Genomic DNA, 25,925 nt, shown 5'->3' on the forward strand with positions numbered 1-25,925 from the left:
CTCACGTTGGTCAAACCTGTGGCACTTCCCGCCTATGTGGTTCTCCAGACTGTAAGGAGCGTCTACTAATTCCCATAAGCTGCAGCCAATACAACATGCAGGACTGAGTTCCGCTGTCATAACTTTAAAGACTCTTGTGTTAAATTTATGCCCAATAGAAATTTAATTAAGGTTCTTTTTAAAAAAAAATCTGGAACTCTGACCTTAATGTAGCTTTAAAGTGGAAAAAACAACTTACCCACTACCTGCTGAGTGTGTGTAGGGAGTGTTCTGCTCTCCTGTAGCTGTAACTTAATTCTCTATACTAGATCATGCCCCCTTATCTTCAAATTCCCAGTTAAGCCACTCTGTTGAGGGGCTACTCCATTTCAGAACCACTCTGAATTTATTCTGAGTTAAATTTTTGATAGGCAAGGATTTGAGGGTTGTGGGGACAGACCGGAAAGTGGAGTTGAGGTTGTCAGGTCCCAAGCCTTTGTCAGCCTTAAGTTCCTATTTTTCTTCTAGTAATAATGATCGTTTCAAACTCCTCCCTCCATTTTGTCTCTTGATTTTCTGCTATTCTGGGATGCTTATTCCTTCTGCTGTGAAGATGGATTCAAAATACCTGGCCTTTGCTGTTTCCTATTATTAATTCCCCAGTCTCTCTTTCTAAGGGTCTAATACTCAAGTACCCATTTCCTTTTTATTTACTTGTAGCAGCTTTTGCTCTCTGTTTTTATATTCTTGCCATTTTTCTCCTGTACTCCCAATCTCTCTCTTTAAAAATAATCCCTTGCTCATTTCTAAAACTTCCCCAGTCTTCTGGCGTACCACTAATCTTGGCAGTATTTTACACTTTCTAATTGAATACTATACTTTCATCCGTGGGCCACGGATGGTGCATCCTTTTGGGACCGTCTCCTGTCCCTCACCATGGACCAAATTCAGAGTTTCTAGCCTAAGGGGTAACATGTGTCCAGGTAACTTTCCCCCTTCCTGATGCATCAGTGTTCGAAGCTCAAACTCCAGTGCATCAACTCTGAGCCAAGGTTCCTCCAGCTGATGATACAGTTGCTGTGGGTCATCGAGTTCACCAGCTCCATACCACAGCTGCTACACATCTCTTGCCATGTTAACGAGTTAAGTTTAGAAATATCACTCATTATATAAATGTAATACAAAACTTATCGCCATTGTACCAGTTCTATCTACTGACCCGTTTATAGAGAGAAAACACACTCATTTGCTCAACTAATTAATACTCTCTGCCTTCAGTTCTCCTGTCCCACTGCTGGTTTCTGGCTCCATTTCTCAGACTACTTTTTTGTAAAAGAATCATAGAATCCTACAGTGCAGAAGGAGGCCATTTGGCCCAGCGAGCCTGCACCGACGACAATACCACCCAGATCCTATCCCCATAACCCCATGCATTTACCCTAGCTAGTTCCCCTGACACTAAGGGGCAATTTAGCATAACTAGTCCACCTAACCTGCTCATCTTTGGACTGTGGGAGGAAACCCATGCAGACACAGGGAGAATGTGCAGACTCAGCATAGACAGTGACCCACTACAGGTTCCAGGCGCTGTGAGGCAGCAGTGCTAACCACTGTGCCACCGTCCCACCCCAGAGGAAGTGTCAGCTTGGGAAGCTTTGGGCCAGAAAACATTCCCTCCTTAACCTAATTCCCAAGTTTACCCTGTGTCTCGGGCTGGACTCAGCTCTGAGTTGCTATCTCCGTGTTTGCTTACTTTGTATGCTTAGCAAGACCATCTCTATTTATACTAGCTGAAATTCTACAAAGCTGAGTCGGGCTTTGCTGGCTACAGAAATCCGTTTGAACTAGCGACCGTGTTAACTAACTGCAGCTGCCTCTCCAGCAGGGAACTTGTTTATCTCTGAGCAAGGCTAAGAAACATAACTGTAGATTGTCGTTAAATGCAAACATGACTGGATTTTACAACAAAAATAACCGTTCAAATTCCCCTCACTTACCAAATTCCAAAGCTTACTTTCCATCTCGAGTTGCGCTTAGTAACTAGTTGCTATCTTTGAGCTTGCTTACTCGGTGTGTTAATCGCCTCTATTTAGTAAGTGTAAGAAATCTCTGATCCCGAGGAGGAGAGATTAGGATGGGTGACCTGAAGCTTGATTAAGGAGATGAAAAATGATTTTCTTTCGACTGAGAAGGGCCAGCCTCTCGAAGAGGCGAAAGTAATTGATTATATCTTCTCAGTTGTAAACAGATTAGTCTAATTAGTCAACAAAAGAGTTTACAAGCTGTACGTGGAGGCTGATTTGGGTATAACTTTATAAGATAAGCTTCTGTGTGGAGTTGCACTTCAATTGATACAAGAGGTTTGTGCTATCTGCAGTGCTATATATAAACACCTCCATTAGCTGTATAGCACACTGTGCTCATTTGAGCTAGTGTGGAGAACATCCAGAACTAAACTGCATTATAGTCACAAGCTGATGCCAAGTTGGAAACGTAAATCCATACAGTGCCCAATTATGTTAGCTTTTCCCAGTGCCTGGAGCTATTTGTTTGAATTTGCATCTCGTGTCTGTAGAGGTTTATGTTTGTGTACACGTCGTTTTTGCTAAAGTCAGATAATCTTCGTGCTCCGACCATGGAAACTGGAGCCTTATCAATTCCAGCAGAGTTTTACTACATTTAGTGAACCTGCTTTGAGATGTTTCTTTAGTTGAGATGAAGGACTAAAGTCTACAATGCAGTCAGATTCACCGTGGACCAAAGGGGAGAGGGGATTCGGAAACCAAGATAGGCACCAAACTTGAATTTGGGTGATTGTATGTTAAAATTGAAGGCCAGTTTTTTATGGTGTAGTGAACCAAACTCTTGTGTATTAAATTGGGAAACTCTTGTGATGTAAGGTACAGCCAATTGTATGGCAAGTTTGCAGTGTTCAGTCAGTCATTTTTGCTGCTGGCCTACTTGAGTGTAGCTTTGCAGTTTAAGAACATTAAATGTCTATATTGCTTCTATAATATTTATACAGACAAGTGAAATATATAGTTTGCTGATGGATACACACAAACCATTTAACCCTCTGAATGGTTTCTAGCTACTGCACCCCATCTCTTTTTCTCAATCCTTCCACCAATGGAAGTTTCTCCCCGTGAATTCTGTTGAGACCCCTCAGCACTCTGTGCTACACCTGACGAATCCACCACTCCATGTTGACTGCGGTCTTTAAGATTCGAGCCAGATTCTTTTATGTCTGAAAAGTTTGCAGAGAAATCAGATTTGGAATGTTGTGGATTGAATTGCCCCTCTTCCCCAAACGAACTTGTGAACTTTAATAAAGCACGACCTGGTCAGAGATTGAGCCGTGAGGAACAGATTGTTTATAGCTTTCCTTATCCAGTGACTCGAGTTTAACCCGTTGACATTTATGTACATGTAAAATGCTTAAAATACATGTTTTAAAGATATTGGATTGTGCCGTTGTGTGTTTAATCAGATGGGTGGATGTGGGGTTTTGAGAAGCCCAGGTGTCGGGGTGAGAGAATGGAGCACACTGTCGACTCTGCTTTAGCAGCACATAAATATTGGCAGGTTCCAGTCCTGTCTTGCCAATATTGCGTGTGCTGCTCCAATATGGCTCGACGCTTACAGCAAATCGCAGAAGGAGCTCGTGGTTAATACGCAGAGGCCGCTTATTTCATCCTCAATGATGCTGTGTAAGAATCTCCTGTGAAAAATAAAAGCAAAAAAAAATCTGCTTAACAGTTCAGACTACTTTCTGGTTTTGTCTCCTGTCCTTTTGAATTAATATAGAAACTAGAAGCAGGAGGCGGCCATTTGGTCTTTCGAGCCTGCCCCGCCATTCATTTTGAGCATAGCTGACTATATTCTCGGTGCAGTGACCTTTGTGGTCTGTAATCTAATGCAGTGTCAAAATTCAATTCAGATTTTGCAACTTGGTGTGAATGATGTGGCAGTCTCCCCGTTACTGTATTATACTTTTAATCCAAAGGTTGAGTTTAAATCTCAGATAATTCTAGGCTGACACCAGAGAAATATGTTAGGGCCCCTGCTTATCCTGATTGTATTAATGATCTAGACCTTGGTTACAGGGCCTGTGAGGAGGATGGTGTAGAACTTCGAAGGACATAGGCTGGTGGAATGGGTAGAGAAGTTGAAGTGATTGTGCAGAGTGACAATATATAATGAAGAGTACAATTCTAGAGAAGGGTTTAGGGGCAGAGGAACCTGGCTGTATATGTGCATAAATCATTGATGCTTGTTGGAAACGTAGTGATTAATAAAGCATATACAGCATCTTGGGATTTACCAGTAGTGCCATAGAGTACAAAAGTAAGGAAATTATGTTAAAGTTGTACACAACTCTGGTTTGGCTTCAGTTGGAGTATTGTGTCCGGAACTTCAGGAAGGATGTGAAGGCATTAGGGAAGGTGCAGAAAAATGCAGTGGCTCCAGGGCTAAGGAACCTGGGTTATGTAGATCGATTGGGGTAGTTGGGACTTTTCTTTGAAGAAGTTTTGAGATTTGATAGAGGTATTCATGAGGGGTCTCAACCAAATTCATGGGGAAAAACTTCCATTGGTGGAAGGATTGAGAAAAAGAGGTAATTGGAAGTGTGGTGGAGGCACATTCAATTGAGGTATTCAAGAGAGAACTGAATTATCTTAAAAGGAAGTGCAAGGCTATGGGGAGAATGTGGATTGTGGCAATAGGTGAATTGCTGCTTCAGAAAGCTAGCACAGCCTGTTCTGTGCTGTAACTATTCTATGATTCTAGTCACATTCCTCTGCTATTTTACCACTGTGTAAATTTTTCCTCATTTAGCCAACATTGTTTTGAACATTATTGATTCTGCTTCCAAAAGCCCTTTCTGACTATTTGCTGGATAATTATTTTGCTGTCATGTTGTCTCTGGTTCTTTTGCCAATTACTTTGAATGTGTCCATTGATTTGCAACCTTTCTATCATGCAACAGTTTCTCCTTATTTACCCTAAAAAAACCATTCATGACTTTAACACCATTTTACTTATTTCTCTCCTCTCTGAACATTAACAGTTTCTTTAATCTCTCTACATAACTGAAGGTTTCAGATCTATGGTACCCTTGATGTGGAGATACCAGCATTGGACTGGGGTGGGCACAGTAAGAAGTCTCTCAATATCAGGTTAAAGTCCAACAGGTTTATTTGGAATCACAAGCTTTCGGAGCGCTGCTCCTTCAGGTGAGTGGAGAAGTAGGTTTCACAGACACACCATATATAGGCAAAGACACAACTGCAAGATAATGGTTGGAATGAGAGTCTTTTAAGATTCCTTTTAAGGTTGGAAGACTTTCATTCCAACCATTATCTTGCAATTGTGTCTGTCTATATATGACGTGTTTTTGTGAAACCTAATAAAGGAGCAGTGCTCTGAAAGCTGGTGATTCCAAATAAACCTGTCGGACTTTAACCTGGTGTTGTGAGACTTCTTACTGGTCTACCTTTGACATCCTTCCTAAAGTGTTGTGCCCAGAATTAGCCTTAATCATCCAGTTAGACTCTAACCAGAGATTTATGAAGGTTTGGCATAACTTCCTTGCTTTTGTCAGAACACACTTTCTGTATTTTCCCCTCAGTTTACACCCTGGGATGCCTCTGTCCCTGCATCATCTTTAAAGTTATACCGGTTAACTTGTATTCTCTCTTAATCACCACAAATCGCTATTAAATTCCATCTGCCATGTGTCTGTTGTTTCACTATTCTATATCCTCCTGAACTCTAGATTTTAGAGTCATTTCCAAACTTTGAAATTGTCTCCCTTAAACGCAAATCCAGGCTGTTAATTGTATATATCGAAAAGCTGTGGTCCTAATGCTGACCACTGGGTGACAGCATTGTGTACCCACCCACCCAGACAAAAACAAATGTTCACCAACATTGTCTCCTTTCTGGCCCGTGGCCAACTTCTAGGGTGTTTTGTAATTTTCGCAAGCCTGTCACTCTGCACATTAATAACGTTCACATCCCAGGAATAAATACAGCTGTCTGCATAATTTATCATTTTAACTCTGCTGTGTGTTAGACGGTGGCACCCAGAATTATGATGCCGCTTGTTCGAGAAGGAAAAGGAGGTTATCCTGTCTGTGCTGGCTTTTTAACAGAGCCATCCAGTAAACCACATGCTTCTTGCTCTTTCCCTATAACACCGCAAATCTTTCCTGTTCAAATGTTTATCCAGCTCCTGATAGAAAGTTACTACTGCGTCCGCTGCCATCACCCAGTGCTGGAAGCAGACTCCAGATAACACTGATTCTCCACATTGAAGTGCACCGAAAGGATTTTCACAGTAACTTCATTGCAGTATTAATGTAAGCCTATTTGTGACTCTAACGAAATAAACTTAAGCTAAAGCAGGATCAGTTCCAGAGTTAGGATACTTTTGCTAAATCGTTCTTTGGAGATGAGGGCAAATTTTAGTAAGTTTTTTTTTGGGGAGGAGGGGGAGAATTAAGTTGAGAATTAAGTTGAGCTTTGGCCGGAACTCGACTTACAAATACGTTTCTCTAGCAGCGTTCTGTTTGCTATTGCAGTTGTGCTCAGCAGAGTGGAGCGATTGCATCCCGGGTTGCTGCTTCCTGATCTTCATTGGGCCATGTGTTTAGGGGGGGGAGCACAGTTCATCTTCAGTCTCACGGTGTCTTCTGCTGGCAATCATTCCAGGACAAGTATCTCCGCAACGCGGTCTCTGCAATGGTCTGTAAGTGTGCACAATTCTTAGCAGCAGTAGTACTCTGATGTTTGATGACAGGGTGGAAAAATACACTCCGTGGTAAGGGGTGAGTCAAAACCACTTGAGAGGATCTCTCGCTCACCCAGCTGTGCAGTGCTTCTGGGGGGAGGGAGTTTCCTTCACTGATGACAGTGGAAGAGCATCAGGGAATTTCTCAGTCGCCACTGCCTGCTGTCCCTAGTTTGGAAGGAGTTTATGTCCATTTAAAACCCACAGCACCTACGCTTTCCTGCTGTGCACCGCTGAGGAGAGAGGTAGTCAGTACAAATTGACTTCAGCCCAAAATTTGTCCACGGGCGGGGTACGAGTACACACACAACCGAAAGGGTCTAACCACCAGGAAAGTCTGAACACGCTGGAGAAAATAAACCTTGAGGAGAGTTTTTTAAAAATAGGATAGACGTTTCTGCTTGTGAGGAAATACGAGTCATTGATAAATCGAGTAGGGAATTCAGCAACAACTTTACTCAGTGGCGAGTGTGAAACTTGCATTGAAGGGAAAGTTGTGTAAATATAAAGTCCACCCCCAAATGTTTTATCACCCCCCAGCCTTCCCACTCGCTCTTCCATCTAACTCTACTCCCTTTCCCACCCACCCCACATTTTCCTTCTCCCTCAAAACCCATGGATTAGCACAGAAGTTACCTTAAATCGCAGCCAGTAGGAGAACACTGCGGTCTTCTGTGTGCGCCTCAGACTGCAGCGCTCCCTGGGGATTGACTGGAGTGTCAGCCTCAGTCTCTGGTGTGGGACTCGACCCCACAACGTCCGATTGAGTCCCCGCTGACTATTGCTAACCGTTACCATCCTTCTCAGTGACAAGGTGTTGCCAGGTAACCTGCCCTGACAGCTTTTCCAACACAAATCACTGGACCAGGAAGTGTGCCGGAGTTCCCCCTTTCCTCACTGATTTGGGCCATTTTCTCCCCACTTTCTGCACATCAATTCCAGCCTATTTTTTAGCTGTTTCACTTGAATCTGCGAAACAGGAAGGATTAAGTGAAGATTGCGGGAGCAAACCTTTATCAAAATCGTTTCTTGTTTAAATAACCTTTCACAATGTACAATAAAAAAACTAATCACAGAACAAGTCTGCACCAATTCGTTAACCCCCCACCCCCCCGCTCGCCCAGCCAGCCAGCAGTCTCCAGCCACTGGCAAAGGTTTCCAGTTGATAAAGTGAGATTACTGAATATTATGCCAGAAAGCAGCAAATTCACCTCCTTCAGTCAAGTAAACCATCAGGATGGACCTCAGGCTCATTCAGCAGATAGGGGACAAGACCTCAGGCCATCACAAAATGTACTTTTGAATAATAATCAGTGGGTTTGAGAAACACAGAAGAATCAGGAAAACAATATCGGAGCAGCAAACACAGTCCCCCGGCACCTCCACTAGCAACATCTAGCAATGGGTGTAAACAGAGGGAGGTGGATACTCAGCCAGATATTGGAGTCCTCGTGCATCAATCACAAAGTAAGTACAGCAGGCAGTAAAGGCGGCAAATGGTATGTTGGCCTTCATAGCAAGAGGATTTGAGTATAGGGATATTTTGCTGCAATTCTACAGGGCATTGGTGAGACCACACCTGGAGTATTGTGTGCAGTTTTGGGGTCCTTATGAGGAAGGAGGTCCTTGCAGCGAAGGGAGTGCCGCAAAGGTTTATCAGGCTGATTCCTGGGGTGGCAGGTCGGTCATCTGATGAGCGACTAAGTTAGTTAGGATTATATTCATTCGAGTTTAGAAGAGTGATACAGTTCTCACAGGGTTAGACAGGGTAGATTCAGAAAGAATGTTCCTGATGATGGGGGAGTCCAGAACTAGAGGGTCATAGTTTGAGGATAAGGGGTAAACCTTTTAGAACTGAGGTGAGGAGAAATTTCTTCACCCAGAGGGTGGTGAATGTGGAATTCACTCCCACAGAAAGTAGTTGAGGCCAAAATGTGTGATTTCAAGAAGGAATTAGATATCGTTCTTGGGGCTAAAGGGATCGAGTGAATCAGGATATTGAATTTAATGATCAAAATGAATGGCGGAGCAGGCTTGAAGGGCCACGTCCTGCTTCTAGCTTCAATGTTTCCCCACACCCAGTATAAACTCAGATTGTGAAGTCTTGCTGTGCACTGATAGATACCAACTGGTGAACTTCCTGCCTGATATCATCCGACTGTTCACCCGAATAATCCATCTGCCCTCCAACCTCCTCTTCTTCTCTGACACCAATCTGACCACCTGATCTCTACCTATCATTTAAAAATCTAAACAGTCAACATGAAATAAAAGTTCATAGATCATAGAAACCCTACAGTGCAGAAGGAGGCCATTCGGCCCATCGAGTCTGCACCGACCACAATCCCACCCAGGCCCTACCCCCACATATTTTACCCGCTAATCCCTCTAACCTACGCATCTCAAGATTCTAAGGGGCAATTTTTTTTTAACCTGGCTAATCAACCTAACCCGCACATCTTTGGACTGTGGGAGGAAACCGGAGCACCCGGAGGAAACCCACGCAGACACGAGGAGAATGTGTAAACTCCACACAGACAGTGACCCGAGCCGGGAATCGAACCCAGGACCCTGGAGCTGTGAAGCAGCAGTGCTAACCACTGTGCTACCGTGCCGCCCGTGAAATTTCCCTAGTTGCCACAGTCCGGCGCCTGTTCGGGCCAATGCTCCTAACCGGCGCATCTTTCAAAATGTGGGAGGAAACCGGAGCACCCGGAGGAAACCCACGCAGGCACTGGGAGAACGTGCAAACTCCACACAGACAGTGACCCAAGCCGGGAATCGAACCAGGGTCCCTGGTGCTGTGAAGCAGCAGTGCTAACCACTGTGCCATCCCAATAAAGTTGTAGCTAAAGTAACGTCCAGCGTACAGAAAAAGCAAGTGGCTCAAATACTTGGGTAAATCCAGATACACATTTCAAAAACAAACATCTGCTCCCTCCCCCGTTAAAAGGAAATTAGATTTAACTTCTTTCTTTCAACATAATCTTTTTTTTCTCAAGTTGTTTTAGCCAGCTGTGACTCCATGTAAACCACATTTATTTGCTACAAGGATCCACAACTTCTCCAAGTTAGATACAGAGTAAAGCTCCCTCTACACTGTCCCCATCAAACACTCCCAGGACAGGTACAGCACGGGGTTAGATACAGAGTAAAGCTCCCTCTACACTGTCCCCCATCAAACACTCCCAGGACAGGTACAGCACGGGGTTAGATACAAAGTAAAGCGCCCTCTACACTGTCCCCCATCAAACACTCCCAGGACAGGTACAGCACGGGGTTAGATACAGAGTAAAGCTCCCTCTACACTGTCCCCCATCAAACACTCCCAGGACAGGTACAGCACGGGGTTAGATACAGAGTAAAGCTCCCTCTACACTGTCCCCCATCAAACACTCCCAGGACAGGTACAGCACGGGGTTAGATACAGAGTAAAGCGCCCTCTACACTGTCCCCCATCAAACACTCCCAGGACAGGTACAGCACGGGGTTAGATACAGAGTAAAGCTCCCTCTTTACTGTCCCCATCAAACACTCCCAGGACAGGTACAGCACCGGGTTGGATACAGAGTAAAGCGCCCTCTACACTGTCCCCCATCAAACACTCCCAGGACAGGTACAGCACGGGGTTAGATACAGAGTAAAGCTCCCTCTTTACTGTCCCCATCAAACACTCCCAGGACAGGTACAGCACCGGGTTGGATACAGAGTAAAGCGCCCTCTACATAGCCCTGAGTGTTTGATGGGGACAGTTGTCCTATCAAATTCCTATATCCCAGCTTTCACGGAATAGGTGTGGGGGGTGGTTCAAAGAATAAGGATCTACATTCACAGTTTAGGGAGATACTATCTCTACTTGGAAGCAATCGCAGAGATTGATACAGTTCCATAGGAACAGAAACATAATTTTTCTTTTTAGAAATGCAGAAAATAAAACAGCGTAAACATAAAATTCCACTGCGATCCAGATCTGCAAGCGATCCAATCCGGCAAATATTGCTGGAGGCAAGGTGGGAAGGCAGGATACAGGCAGAATGGTTCACAGAGCTCTGTGCTGTACATAGGCACGGTTCAGGAGAACTTCAACACTGGCTCCTCCTTGGTTGCAGATGTCAAGGACAAAGATGAACAGCATTTCCTCGAGGTCAGCTGCTGATCGGAGAATGTCACCTGGCAGCAAGCAAAACAATCATTTGTATTTTAAATCCACATTCCCAAGTCTATTTTCCCTTCTGTTTGTTTGCTTTTCAACACTAAGTCAGCTATGGCTCAGTGGGTAGCTCTCTATCTTCGTGGGCATCTCTATCTCTCACTGTGGATATCTCTTTCTCTGGGGTATCTCTCTCTCTCTCTCTTTCGATATCTATCTCTCTCTCTCTGTGTGGGTATCTCTCTCTCTTCCCCCTCCCCACCCCTCTGAGTAGATCTCGCGCTCTCTCTCTGTGGGTACATCTCTCTCTCTGTGGGTACATCTCTCTCTCCCCCTCTGTGGGTACCTCTCTCTCTCTCCCCCTCTGTGGGTATCTATCTCTCTCTGTGGGTATCTCTCTCCCTCTGTGGGTACCTCTCTCTCTCTCTCTCTGTGGGTATCTCTCTCTCTCACCTTAAGTATGTTCAAGGTGGAGATAGATTGTTAATCAGTAAGGGAATCCAGGGTTATGGGGATAAGACGGGAGAGTGGATTTGAGGATTATCAGATATGATCTGACTGAATGGTGGAGCAGACTCGATGGGCCGAATGGCCTACTTCTACATCCTGAGAGTCAGGGATCTAAGCTCCATTCTAGAGATTTGAGTTCATAATCCAAGCGCATAACATGGGCGTCAGCACACTGTCGTTTGTGGGATCTTGCTGTGTGCAAATGACAACAATCACCACACTGATTATCTCTGGAGCTTCAGGGTGTCCTGGGATTGTGATAAGCACTGCAGAATCACCAGTTCCTCCTTTGCTCCGAGTTCTATCCTCACTTCTCTCACTTGGTAGAGGCCTGGTTACTCCCTATGTGGCCACAAGTGAACCGAGGCAGCGAGTAGCAGCGCGCTATTAGACCGTTGGGTCGATCCACCAATAGGGGCTATTTGTTGATGATCAGAAAGAAGCTCAATGCCATCCAGGACAAAGCAGCCCCACTCGATTGGCATCCCATCCACCAACGTAAACACTCACTCCCTCCACCACTGAGGCACGGTGGCAGCCGTGTGTACCGTCTACAAGATGCACTGCATTCATTCACCAAGGCAGCACCTTCTAAACTACCACCTCACCCACCTAAAGGGACAAGGGCAGCAGAGACATGGGAACACCACCACCTGCAGGTTCCCCACCGAGTCGCTCACCATCCTGACTTGGAAATATATTGCCTGTTCCTTCACTGTCGCTGGGTCAAAATCTTGGAGTTCCCTGCCCAACAACACTGGGTGTACCTACACCACGTGGACTGCAGCGGGTTCAAGAAGGCGACTCACCCACCAGCTGCTCAAGGAGCCATTAGGGATGGGCAATAAATGCTGGGCCTAGCTAGTTGATGTCCATGCTCTGGATCTCCATACTGGCTGGCAACAGCAACTTACATTTATATAGCACCTTTAACATAGTGAAACATACCAAGGAAGTTCAGAGAACTGCTCATCAAGTGGGCTCCCAGCTGCGGAGGGGAGATATTAGGACAGGGGATTGAAAGCTTGTTCTGAGGTAGGTTTCCTGGAGGAGAGAGAGGCAGAGGGGTTTTCAGGGGGGGAATTTCAGAGCTCATGGTTCAGACCTGCACGGCCACCAGGGGTGGAGCGATGGAAATCGGGGATGTTCAAGAGAGCACAGAGATCTTGAAGAGTGGCAGAACTGGATAGGATTACAGAGATGGAGTGCGGGGGGCGGGGTGGATTTGAACACAAGGGGGACAGCTTAACGTTTTTAGGGTTGTTGGGGTCAGGATCCAATGTACACGCCAACACTATAGTTAAGAAAGTCCACCTACACCTCTACTTTCTCAGGAGGCTAAGGAAATTTGGCACGTCCGCTACGACTCTCGCCAATCTTTACGCCATAGAAAGCATTCTTTCTGGTTGTATCACAGCTTGGTCTGGGCTCCTGCTCTGCCCAAGACCGCAAGAAACTACAAAGGGTTGTGAATGTAGCCCAATCCATCACGCAAACCAGCCTCCCATCCATTGACTCTGTCTACACTTCCCGCTGCCTCGGGGAAAAGCAGCCAGCATAATCAAGGACCCCACGCACCTCGGACATTCTCTCTTCCACCTTCTTCCGTTGGGAAAAAGATACAAAAGTCTGAGGTCACGTACAAACCGACTCAAGAACAGCTTCTTCCCTGCTGCTGTCAGACTTTTGAATGGTCCTACCATACATTAAGCTGACCTAACTCTACATCCCATCAGTAACTGCAACACTATATTCTGCACTCTCTCATTTCCTTCTCTCCATATACTAGAACAAAGAACAAAGGAAAGTACAGCACAGGAACAGGCCCTTCAAGCCCATGCTGATCATGATGTCCTAACTAAACTAAAAATAAAACCTTCTGCCCTTACTCCATCCTTGTTCATGTACCTATCCAGATCGCTAATGCGCCTGCTTCCACCACCTCCTCTGGCAGCGTGTTCCAGGCACCCATCACCCTCTGTATGAAAAACCTCCCTCCACATCTCCCTTAAACTTACCCCCCCCCACTCACCTTGAACCTGTGGCCCCCTTGTAACTGACACTTCCACCCTGGGGAAAATACCTTTGACTATCTACCCTGTCTCTGCCTCTCATCATTTTGTAGACCTCTATCAGGTCTCCCCTCAGCCTCCATCTTTCCAGTGAAAACAATCCTAGTTTATTCAACCTCTCCTCAGTCAACACTCTCGAGACCACAGGCAACACCCTGGTGAACCTTCTCCAAAGCATCCACGTCCTTCTGGTAGTGTGGTGACCAGAACTGCACACAATACTCCAAATGCAGCCTAACCAAGGTTTTGTATAGCTGCAACTCTTGTACTCAATGTCCGGCAGATGAAGGCAAGCATGTCTTATGCCTTCTTAACTACCCTATAAATGGTATGTTTTGTCTGTAACAGCGCGCAACAAACAATACTTTTCACTGTATCCCAATAATAAATTAAATCAAATATTAAGTTGATTTTTCTCTAAACCCGAGCTATGACTACATTCTGCCCCAACTCCTTCTCCCCTATGTACTCTATGAACGGTATGCTTTGTCTGTACAGCGCGCAAGAAACAATACTTTTCACTGTATCCCGATACATGTGACAATAATAAATCAAATCAAATCCTTCTTCCCTATGTACTCTATGAACGGTATGCTTTGTCTGTATAGCGTGCAAGAAACAATATTTTTCACTCTATCCCAATACGTGACAATAATAAATCAAATCCTTCTCCCCTATGTACTCTATGAATGGTATGCTTTGTCTGTATAGCGCGCAAGGAACAATACTTTTCACTGTATCCCAGTACGTGACAATAATAAATCCTTCTCCCCTATGTACTCTATGAACGGTATGCTTTGTCTGTATAGCGCGCAAGGAACAATACTTTTCACTGTATCCCAGTACATGTGACAATAAATCAAATCCTTCTCCCCTATGTACTCTATGAACGGTATGCTTTGTCTGTATAGCGCGCAAGAAACAATATTTTTCACTCTATCCCAGTACATGTGACAATAAATCAAATCCTTCTCCCCTATGTACTCTATGAACGGTATGCTTTGTCTGTATAGCGCGCAAGGAACAATACTTTTCACTGTATCCCAATACGTGACAATAAATCAAATCCTTCTTCCCTATGTACTCTATAAACGGTATGCTTTGTCTGTATAGCGCGCAAGAAACAATACTTTTCACTGTATCCCAATACGTGACAATAATAAATCAAATCCTTCTCCCCTATGTACTCTATGAATGGTATGCTTTGTCTGTATAGCGTGCAAGAAACAATATTTTTCACTCTATCCCAATACGTGACAATAATAAATCAAATCCTTCTTCCCTATGTACTCTATAAGAACATAAGAACATAAGAAATAGGAGCAGGAGTAGGCCATCTAGCCCCTCGAGCCTGCCCCGCCATTCAATAAGATCATGGCTGATCTGACGTGGATCAGTACCACTTACCCGCCTGATCCCCATAACCCTTAATTCCCTTACCGATCAGGAATCCATCCATCCGCGCTTTAAACATATTCAGCGAGGTAGCCTCCACCACCTCAGTGGGCAGAGAATTCCAGAGATTCACCACCCTCTGGGAGAAGAAGTTCCTCCTCAACTCTGTCTTAAACCGACCCCCCTTTATTTTGAGGCTGTGTCCTCTCGTTTTAACTTCCTTACTAAGTGGAAAGAATCTCTCTGCCTCCACCCTATCCAGCCCCCGCATTATCTTATAAGTCTCCATAAGATCCCCCCTCATCCTTCTAAACTCCAACGAGTACAAACCCAATCTCCTCAGCCTCTCCTCATAATCCAAACCCGTCATCTCAGGTATCAACCTGGTGAACCTTCTCTGCACTCCCTCCAATGCCAATATATCCTTCCTCATATAAGGGGACCAATACTGCACACAGTATTCCAGCTGCGGCCTCACCAATGCCCTGTACAGGTGCATCAAGACATCCCTGCTTTTATATTCTATCCCCTTCGCAATATAGGCCAACATCCCATTTGCCTTCTTGATCACCTGTTGTACCTGCAGACTGGGCTTTTGCGTCTCATGCACAAGGACCCCCAGGTCCCTTTGCACGGTAGCATGTTTTAATTTGTTTCCATTGAGATAGTAATCCCATTTGTTATTATTTCCTCCAAAGTGTATAACCTCGCATTTATCAATGTTATACTCCATTTGCCATATCCTCGCCCACTCACTCAGCCTGTCCAAATCTCTCTGCAGATCTTCTCCGTCCTCCACACGATTCACTTTTCCACTTATCTTTGTGTCGTCTGCAAACTTCGTTACCCTACACTCCGTCCCCTCCTCCAGATCATCTATATAAATGGTAAACAGTTGCGGCCCGAGTACCGATCCCTGCGGCACGCCACTCGTTACCTTCCTCCAACCGGAAAAACACCCATTTATTCCGACTCTTTGCTTCCTGTCGGATAGCCAGTCCCCAATCCACTTTAACACACTACCCCCAACTCCGTGTGCCCTAATCTTCTTCAGCAGCCTTTTATGGGGCACCTTATCAAACGCCTTTTGGAAATCCAAAAACACCGCATCCACCGGTTCTCCTCCATCAACCGCCCTAGTCACATCTTCATAAAAATCCAACATGTTTGTCAAGCACGACTTTCCCCTCATGAATCCATGCTGCGTCTGATTGATCGAACCATTTCTATCCAGATGCCCTGCTATCTCCTCTTTAATAATGGATTCCAGCATTTTCCCTACTACAGACGTTAAGCTGACCGGCCTATAGTTACCCGCCTTTTGTCTCCTTCCTTTTTTAAACAGCGGCGTAACATTAGCCGTTTTCCAATCAACCGGCACTACCCCAGAATGCAACGAGTTTTGATAAATAATCACTAACGCATCCACTATTACCTCTGACATTTCTTTCAATACCCTGGGATGCATTCCATCCGGACCCGGGGACTTGTCCACCTTCAGTCCCATTAGTCTACCCAGCACTGCCTCTCTGGTAACATTAATTGTATTAAGTATTTCTCTAATTGTATTAAGTATTTCTCCTGCTGCCAACCCTCTATCGTTAATATTTGGCAAACTATTTGTGTCCTCCACCGTGAAGACCGACACAAAAAACTTATTTAAAGACTCAGCCATATCCTCATTCCCCACTATTAACTCCCCCCTCTCGTCCTCCAAGGGTCCAACATTCACTCTAGCCACTCTATTCCTTTTTATATATTTATAAAAACTTTTACTATCATTTTTTATATTAATTGCTAGCCTAGCTTCATAGTCTATCCTTCCTTTCTTTATCGCTTTCTTAGTCTCTCTTTGTTGTTTCTTAAATTTTTCCCAATCACTTGTTTCTCCACTATTTTTGGCCACTCTGTACGCAGCTGTTTTTATTTTAATACTCTCCTTTATTTCCTTCGTTATCCACGGCTGGTTCTCTCTTTTCTTACAATCCTTGTTTTTTGCTGGAATATATTTTTGCTGAGAACTGAAAAGGATCTCCTTAAAAATCCTCCACTGTTCCTCAGCTATCCTACCTGCCAGCCTGCTCTCCCAGTCTACCTTAGCCAATTCATCCCTCATCCTATCATATTTCCCTCTGTTCAAACAGAGGACACTGGTTTGGGACCAAACTTTCTCCTCTTCCATCTGAATCAGAAATTCGACCATATTGTGGTCACTAGACCCAAGAGGGTCCTTCACAATAAGATCCTTAATTCTACCTACCTCGTTACACAATACCAGATCCAAAATAGCTCGTTCCCTCGTCGGTTCCGTAACATGCTGTTCAAGGAAACTATCCCGACAGCATTCTAAGAACTCTTCCTCCATTCCACCCTTACCGACTTGAGTCTGCCAGTCAATGTGCATGTTGAAGTCCCCCATGATTATTGCCGTTCCGTTTTTACACGCATCCCTTATCTGCTTGTTTATAGCCCTCCCTACCTCAACATTATTATTTGGGGGCCTATATACCACACCTACTAGTGTCTTTCTCCCTCTACTATTCCTCATCTCTACCCATAATGATTCCACGTTTTGTTCCTCAGAGCCTATGTCATCCCTCAGTACTACCCTGATATTATCTCTTATTAATAGCGCGACCCCACCACCTTTTCCTTCCTGTCTATTCTTCCGAAACGCCTGATACCCCTGGATATTCATCTCCCAGTCCTGGTCACCTTTCAGCCACGTTTCTGTAATGGCCACTAGATCGTACCCACTTGTGCACGGTATGCTTTGTCTGTATAGTGCGCAAGAAACAATACTTTTCACTGTATCCCAATACGTGACAATAATAAATCAAATCCTTCTCCCCATGTACTCTATGAATGGTATGCTTTGTCTGTATAGCGCGCAAGAAACAATATTTTTCACTCTATCCCAGTACATGTGACAATAATAAATCAAATCCTTCTTCCCTATGTACTCTATGAACGGTATGCTTTGTCTGTATAGCGCGCAAGGAACAATACTTTTCACTGTATCCCAATACGTGACAATAATAAATCAAATCCTTCTCCCCATGTACTCTATGAATGGTATGCTTTGTCTGTATAGCGCGCAAGAAACAATATTTTTCACTCTATCCCAGTACATGTGACAATAATAAATCAAATCCTTCTTCCCTATGTACTCTATGAACGGTATGCTTTGTCCGTACAGCGCGCAAGGAACAATACTTTTCACTGTATCCCAGTACGTGACAATAATAAATCCTTCTCCCCTATGTACTCTATGAACGGTATGCTTTGTCTGTACAGCGCGCAAGAAACAATACTTTTCACTGTATCCCAATACATGTGACAATAATAAATCAATTCAATCAATCACCACGCAGTGGAGGACGCGGTGATCGTGCAAATTAGGACACGGGGGCTAATTTTGGATTAGATCGGGTTCAATGAAACCAATTCACTGCCTCCATTAACTCCCACTCCACCTGATGAAGGAACAGCCTGTTCCGAAAGCTAGTGGCTTTTGCTACCAAATGAACCTGTTGGACTTTAACCTGGTGTTGTTAAACTTCTTACTCCGTTAACTCTGTACAGACCAGGAATCAGACCTACAACTTCACTGAACTTAGCAAACTTGTTGAGCCATTGTGGAAAGGTTTGATCAGATTAACTGCAATCTCTTCATTCATTCCCCTCAATGCTGCAATAGACATGGGCAAAGAGCGCCCTCTCCTGGCTGCAACTAAGATTGCTCCTCACCGATCCTCTTACTCAGAGGGCTGGCTTGTGCCTACCATGGTGGGGTAAGTCGAGCTGAACCCCTCACAGTCAGGAGTACAATTCTCATTCTGGGCGGTTAGAAATAATGACAGCCCTTAGGTGAATGTCAACAAAGAGCTCGCTTGAAACTGCATATCCAGATGCATTTTTATCCTAACCTGCGCCTGTCATTCAAAGCACAGCAGCAAGAGGTTAATTTTTAATCGTCACAGACAGCGGCAGCCTTTTTCTTTAAATTTAAAGAGCGAGGCATCCAAACAAACTTCAGATTATGACAATTATGCAGATTTATCCACCTCTTCTAGAGAGAGACAGAGAGAGAGAGAGTTTGCTTCTACTCCTTCAGTTTGTGACTCCCACTCTGTGAATTAAAGCCCTCGCAACAACCAAAATGGGGTCTGTGTGAACTCAGCACTGAGTTCAAATGAAGTTTGGTTATCCCAACCCGGGCGCAGTAACAGCTGAATCTGTCCGAAGGGTGAGCTGATAAAAGTTTTTAATGAAAGGGATCATTACAGTAAAATTCTCGAACTCATTTCAAATTGCGGGGAAGACCAGAACTAGGAGGCCGGGAATACGCAACAGTCACAAATAAATTAAAGGAGAAACATCTTTACCCGGAGAGAACGTGGGACTCGCTCCCACGGGGAGTGGGGAGAATGTGCGACTCGCTCCCACGGGGAGTGGGGAGAATGTGCGACTCGCTCCCACGGGGAGTGTGGAGAATGTGGGACTCGCTCCCACGGGGAGTGTGGAGGATGTGCGACTCGCTCCCACGGGGAGTGGGGAGAATGTGCGACTCGCTCCCACGGGGAGTGTGGAGGACGTGCGACTCGCTCCCACGGGGAGTGTGGAGGATGTGCGACTCGCTCCCACGGGGAGTGTGGAGGACGTGCGACTCGCTCCCACGGGGAGTGGGGAGAATGTGCGACTCGCTCCCACGGGGAGTGTGGAGGACGTGCGACTCGCTCCCACGGGGAGTGTGGAGGATGTGCGACTCGCTCCCACGGGGAGTGTGGAGGACGTGCGACTCGCTCCCACGGGGAGTGGGAGAATGTGCGACTCGCTCCCACGGGGAGTGTGGAGGATGTGCGACTCGCTCCCACGGGGAGTGTGGAGGACGTGCGACTCGCTCCCACGGGGAGTGGGGAGAATGTGCGACTCGCTCCCACGGGGAGTGTGGAGAATGTGCGACTCGCTCCCACGGGGAGTGTGGAGGACGTGCGACTCGCTCCCACAGGGAGTGGGGAGAACATGCGGGAAGTGGTCGAGGTGAATAGTATCGAGATATTTAAGGGGGAAGCTGGATAAACACATGAGGGAGAAAGGAACAGGAGTATATGCTGGGGGGTGAGATGAAGTAAGATGGGGAGGAGGTGCAGTGGTGTGGGTTCGGTGTTTTGAATTTCCTGTCTTTCTGTTGTACCTTGTATGCTGTTCGAGGCTAACAATGTAGAGTGGCGCTGAGATGCACTGTCAGTGGACAGTTGGACTCTGTGCCCAGTGAGAGTCAGTGCCTTTGGGAGAGGGGAGTGAGAGCTGGAAGGGATATTTACCAGGAGAAGGTGGGGAGCTCTCTGCACACTCCGTGTCAATGTGACAGGGCTGTCTGAATGCAGGCCCTCCATGAGCCAGAATGGAGACGAGTGTGTTGCTGTGCTTGGCAGGATACATGACTCTGTGATCCAACCTGGGAACGATCGGGAGAAAGATGGCATCTAACGACAGTTCTTCATTTAGACCTGGAAGTGAGTGAGGATAAAACAATTAATATTCTGCCTCAACCTGCCTCGTCTCCCCAAGAGCCTGAGGGTTGAATCATAGAATCCGTACAGTGCAGAGGGAGGCCATTCGGCCCATCGAGTTTGTACCGACTTTCTGACAGAGTAACTGTCAGGGCCCTCTCCCTGTAACCCCACACATTACTAGAGCCAATCCACCGAACCTTCATATCTTTGGACTGTGGGAGGAAACCGGAGCACCCAGAGGAAACCCACGCAGACACGGGGAGAACATGCAGACAGTCAGGAATTGAATCTGGGTCCCTGACGCTGTGAGGCAGCAGTGTTAACAACTATGCCACTGTGCCGCCCCAGTCTTGGTTACATTAATCTCAGCTATGGGTTGGATATGATCACTCACTGGGGAAGACAAGGTTCATGCACCCGAGCACTGTCCAAACCACTCCCCACCATCCCCCTGTAGGAGCAGGTTTTGGATAGGACGGAGATAGACTGGCTCAGAACGCCCACTCAGGATGGACTTTTCCAGAGACTTCCACACTCAGAGAATGATTTGAAAAAGTAACTTCTATCTGCCTGCTGTCCAGATGTGTGTATGAGTGTGAAGAGCTGATGCACAGAGGTAGAATATGAACATCTCTTGCAGGAGATATCAGGAGGGTTGTTACTATCGGAACTATACTCCAGCAACATTCAGCAGCTTCTGGAGAGCTGAGGAACCAAATCTCCCGGGGATTAGAACTCAAGAGCACAGTTTAGCCCATCACAGCTGCCGTATCTTTACAAGAGGAACTCAAAACTAATCCCACTGCCCCGCGCTCTCCCCAGAGCCTTGTATCAATCCCAAACTAATCCGACTGTCCCGCTCTCTCCCCAGAGCCCTGTATCAATCCCAAACTAATCCCAATGTCCAGCTCCCTCCCCATCGCCCTGTATCAATCCCCAAACTAATCCCACTGCCCCACTCTCTCCGCATAGCCCTGTATCAATCCCCACTGTCCCATCGACTGCTCTCTAATACTGATTCCACTGCCCTGCACTGTCCCATCGACTGCTATCTAATACTGATCCCACTGTCCGGCACTGTCCCATCGACTGCCATCTAATACTGATCCCACTGCCCCATCGACTGCTATCTAACACTGATCCCACTGTCCCATCGACTGCTATCTAATACTGATCCCACTGCCCCGCACTGTCCCATCGACTGCTATCTAATACTGATCCCACTGTCCCATCGACTGCTATCTAATACTGATCCCACTGTCCCATCGACTGCTATCTAATACTGATCCCACTGTCCCATCGACTGCTATCTAATACTGATCCCACTGTCCGGCACTGTCCCATCGACTGCCATCTAATACTGATCCCACTGCCCCATCGACTGCTATCTAACACTGATCCCACTGTCCCATCGACTGCTATCTAATACTGATCCCACTGCCCCGCACTGTCACATCGACTGCTATCTAATACTGATCCCACTGTTCCAACGACTGCTATCTAATACTGATCCCACTGTCCCATCGACTGCTATCTAATACTGATCCCACTGTCCCATCGACTGCTATCTAATACTGATCCCACTGTCCCATCGACTGCTATCTAATACTGATCCCACTGTCCCATCGACTGCTATCTAATACTGATCCCACTGTCCCATCGACTGCTATCTAATACTGATCCCACTGCCCTGCACTGTCCCATCGACTGCTATCTAACACTGATCCCACTGTCCCATCGACTGCTATCTAATACTGATCCCACTGCCCCGCACTGTCCCATCGACTGCGATCTAATGCTGATCCCACTGCCCCGCACTGTCCCATCGACTGCTATCTAATACTGATCCCACTGTCCCATCGACTGCTATCTAATACTGATCCCACTGACCCATCGACTGCTATCTAATACTGATCCCACTGTCCCATCGACTGCTATCTAATACTGATCCCACTGACCCATCGACTGCTATCTAATACTGATCCCACTGTCCCATCGACTGCTCTCTAATACTGATCCCACTGCCTTGCACTGTCCCATCGACTGCTCTCTAATACTGATCCCACTGCCCTGCACTGTCCCATCGACTGCTATCTAATACTGATCCCACTGTCCCATCGACTGCTATCTAATACTGATCCCACTGTCCCATCGACTGCTATCTAATACTGATCCCACTGTCCCATCGACTGCTCTCTAATACTGATCCCACTGTCCCATCGACTGCTATCTAATACTGATCCCACTGTCCCATCGACTGATCTCTAATACTGATCCCACTGTCCCATCGACTGCTCTCTAATACTGATCCCACTGTCCCATCGACTGCTATCTAATACTGATCCCACTGCCCGCACTGTCCCAATGACTGCTCTCTAATACTGATCCCACTGCCCCGCACTGTCCCATCGACTGCTATCTAATACTGATCCCACTGCCCCGCACTGTCCCATCGACTGCTATCTAATACTGATCCCACTGCCCTGCACTGTCCCATCGACTGCTATCTAATACTGATCCCACTGCCCCGCACTGTCCCATCGACTGCTATCTAATACTGATCCCACTGCCCTGCACTGTCCCATCGACTGCTATCTAATACTGATCCCACTGTCCCATCGACTGCTATCTAATACTGATCCCACTGTCCCATCGACTGCTATCTAATACTGATCCCACTGTCCCATCGACTGCTATCTAATACTGATCCCACTGTCCCATCGACTGCTATCTAATACTGATCCCACTGTCCCATCGACTGCTATCTAATACTGATCCCACTGCCCCATCGACTGCTATCTAATACTGATCCCACTGCCCTGCACTGTCCCATCGACTGCTCTCTAATACTGATCCCACTGCCCTGCACTGTCCCATCGACTGCTATCTAATACTGATCCCACTGTCCCATCGACTGCTATCTAATACTGATCCCACTGTCCCCTCGACTGCTATCTAATACTGATCCCACTGTCCCCTCGACTGCTATCTAATACTGATCCCACTGTCCCATCGACTGCTATCTAATACTGATCCCACTGTCCCATCGACTGCTATCTAATACTGATCCCACTGCCCTGCACTGTCCCATCGACTGCTCTCTAATACTGATCCCACTGTCCCCTCGACTGCTATCTAATACTGATCCCACTGCCCCGCACTGTCCCATCGACTGCTCTCTAATACTGATCCCACTGTCCCATCGACTGCTATCTAATACTGATCCCACTGTCCCATCGACTGCTATCTAATACTGATCCCACTGCCCCGCACTGTCCCATCGACTGCTATCTAATACTGATCCCACTGTCCCATCGACTGCTATCTAATACTGATCCCACTGCCCCGCACTGTCCCATCGACTGCTATCTAATACTGATCCCACTGTCCCATCGACTGCTATCTAATACTGATCCCACTGTCCCATCGACTGCTATCTAATACTGATCCCACTGTCCCATCGACTGCTATCTAATACTGATCCCATTGCCCCGCACTGTCCCATCGACTACTATCTAATACTGATCCCACTGCCCCGCACTGTCCCATCGACTGCTATCTAATACTGATCCCACTGTCCCATCGACTGCTATCTAATACTGATCCCACTGCCCCGCACTGTCCCATCGACTGCTATCTAATACTGATCCCACTGTCCCGCACTGTCCCATCGACTGCTATCTAATACTGATCCCACTGTCCCATCGACTGCTACCTAATACTGATCCCACTGTCCCCTCGACTGCTACCTAATACTGATCCCACTGTCCTCTCGACTGCTATCTAATACTGATCCCACTGTCCCATCGACTGCGATCTAATACTGATCCCACTGCCCCGCACTGTCCCATCGACTGCTATCTAATACTGATCCCACTGTCCCGCACTGTCCCATCGACTGCTATCTAATACTGATCCCACTGACCCATCGACTGCTATCTAATACTGATCCCACTGACCCATCGACTGCTATGTAATACTGATCCCACTGTCCCATCGACTGCTATCTAATACTGATCCCACTGACCCATCGACTGCTATCTAATACTGATCCCACTGTCCCATCGACTGCTCTCTAATACTGATCCCACTGCCTTGCACTGTCCCATCGACTGCTCTCTAATACTGATCCCACTGCCCTGCACTGTCCCATCGACTGCTATCTAATACTGATCCCACTGTCCCATCGACTGCTATCTAATACTGATCCCACTGTCCCATCGACTGCTATCTAATACTGATCCCACTGTCCCATCGACTGCTCTCTAATACTGATCCCACTGTCCCATCGACTGCTATCTAATACTGATCCCACTGTCCCATCGACTGCTCTCTAATACTGATCCCACTGTCCCATCGACTGCTCTCTAATACTGATCCCACTGTCCCATCGACTGCTATCTAATACTGATCCCACTGCCCGCACTGTCCCAATGACTGCTCTCTAATACTGATCCCACTGCCCCGCACTGTCCCATCGACTGCTATCTAATACTGATCCCACTGCCCCGCACTGTCCCATCGACTGCTATCTAATACTGATCCCACTGCCCTGCACTGTCCCATCGACTGCTATCTAATACTGATCCCACTGCCCCGCACTGTCCCATCGACTGCTATCTAATACTGATCCCACTGCCCTGCACTGTCCCATCGACTGCTATCTAATACTGATCCCACTGTCCCATCGACTGCTATCTAATACTGATCCCACTGTCCCATCGACTGCTATCTAATACTGATCCCACTGTCCCATTGACTGCTATCTAATATTGATCCCACTGTCCCATCGACTGCTATCTAATACTGATCCCACTGTCCCATCGACTGCTATCTAATACTGATCCCACTGCCCCATCGACTGCTATCTAATACTGATCCCACTGCCCTGCACTGTCCCATCGACTGCTCTCTAATACTGATCCCACTGCCCTGCACTGTCCCATCGACTGCTATCTAATACTGATCCCACTGTCCCATCGACTGCTATCTAATACTGATCCCACTGTCCCCTCGACTGCTATCTAATACTGATCCCACTGTCCCCTCGACTGCTATCTAATACTGATCCCACTGTCCCATCGACTGCTATCTAATACTGATCCCACTGTCCCATCGACTGCTATCTAATACTGATCCCACTGCCCTGCACTGTCCCATCGACTGCTCTCTAATACTGATCCCACTGTCCCCTCGACTGCTATCTAATACTGATCCCACTGCCCCGCACTGTCCCATCGACTGCTCTCTAATACTGATCCCACTGTCCCATCGACTGCTATCTAATACTGATCCCACTGTCCCATCGACTGCTATCTAATACTGATCCCACTGCCCCGCACTGTCCCATCGACTGCTATCTAATACTGATCCCACTGTCCCATCGACTGCTATCTAATACTGATCCCACTGCCCCGCACTGTCCCATCGACTGCTATCTAATACTGATCCCACTGTCCCATCGACTGCTATCTAATACTGATCCCACTGTCCCATCGACTGCT

The 25,925-nt window shown here is 46.5% G+C and overlaps 1 protein-coding gene across 3 annotated transcripts in view; it reads right to left on the minus strand.

Moving 5' to 3' along the window:
- Positions 1-298: 298 nt before the first annotated feature.
- The window catches only part of LOC144481732 (RPA-related protein RADX-like), an 89,946-nt gene continuing 64,319 nt past the window's right edge, over positions 299-25,925 (minus strand). The window contains exons 14-16 of one of the 3 annotated variants that reach the window (XR_013495764.1): positions 20,230-20,415; positions 10,155-10,945; positions 9,618-10,083 (exon numbers count right to left, since the gene is read on the minus strand). Coding sequence is in view for 2 of the 3 variants with exons in the window: in XM_078200879.1 (XP_078057005.1) it covers positions 10,815-10,945; positions 20,230-20,415 (317 nt within the window). In the remaining variant the exon portion in view is untranslated. Of the gene's footprint in view, positions 3,701-9,617; positions 10,946-20,229; positions 20,416-25,925 lie in introns of those variants that run through there. The other 2 variants (XM_078200880.1, XM_078200879.1) reach the window with 2 other exon arrangements.

Source organism: Mustelus asterias, chromosome 31 (genome assembly GCF_964213995.1).
Source record: "Mustelus asterias chromosome 31, sMusAst1.hap1.1, whole genome shotgun sequence".
Lineage (NCBI taxonomy): Eukaryota > Metazoa > Chordata > Chondrichthyes > Carcharhiniformes > Triakidae > Mustelus > Mustelus asterias.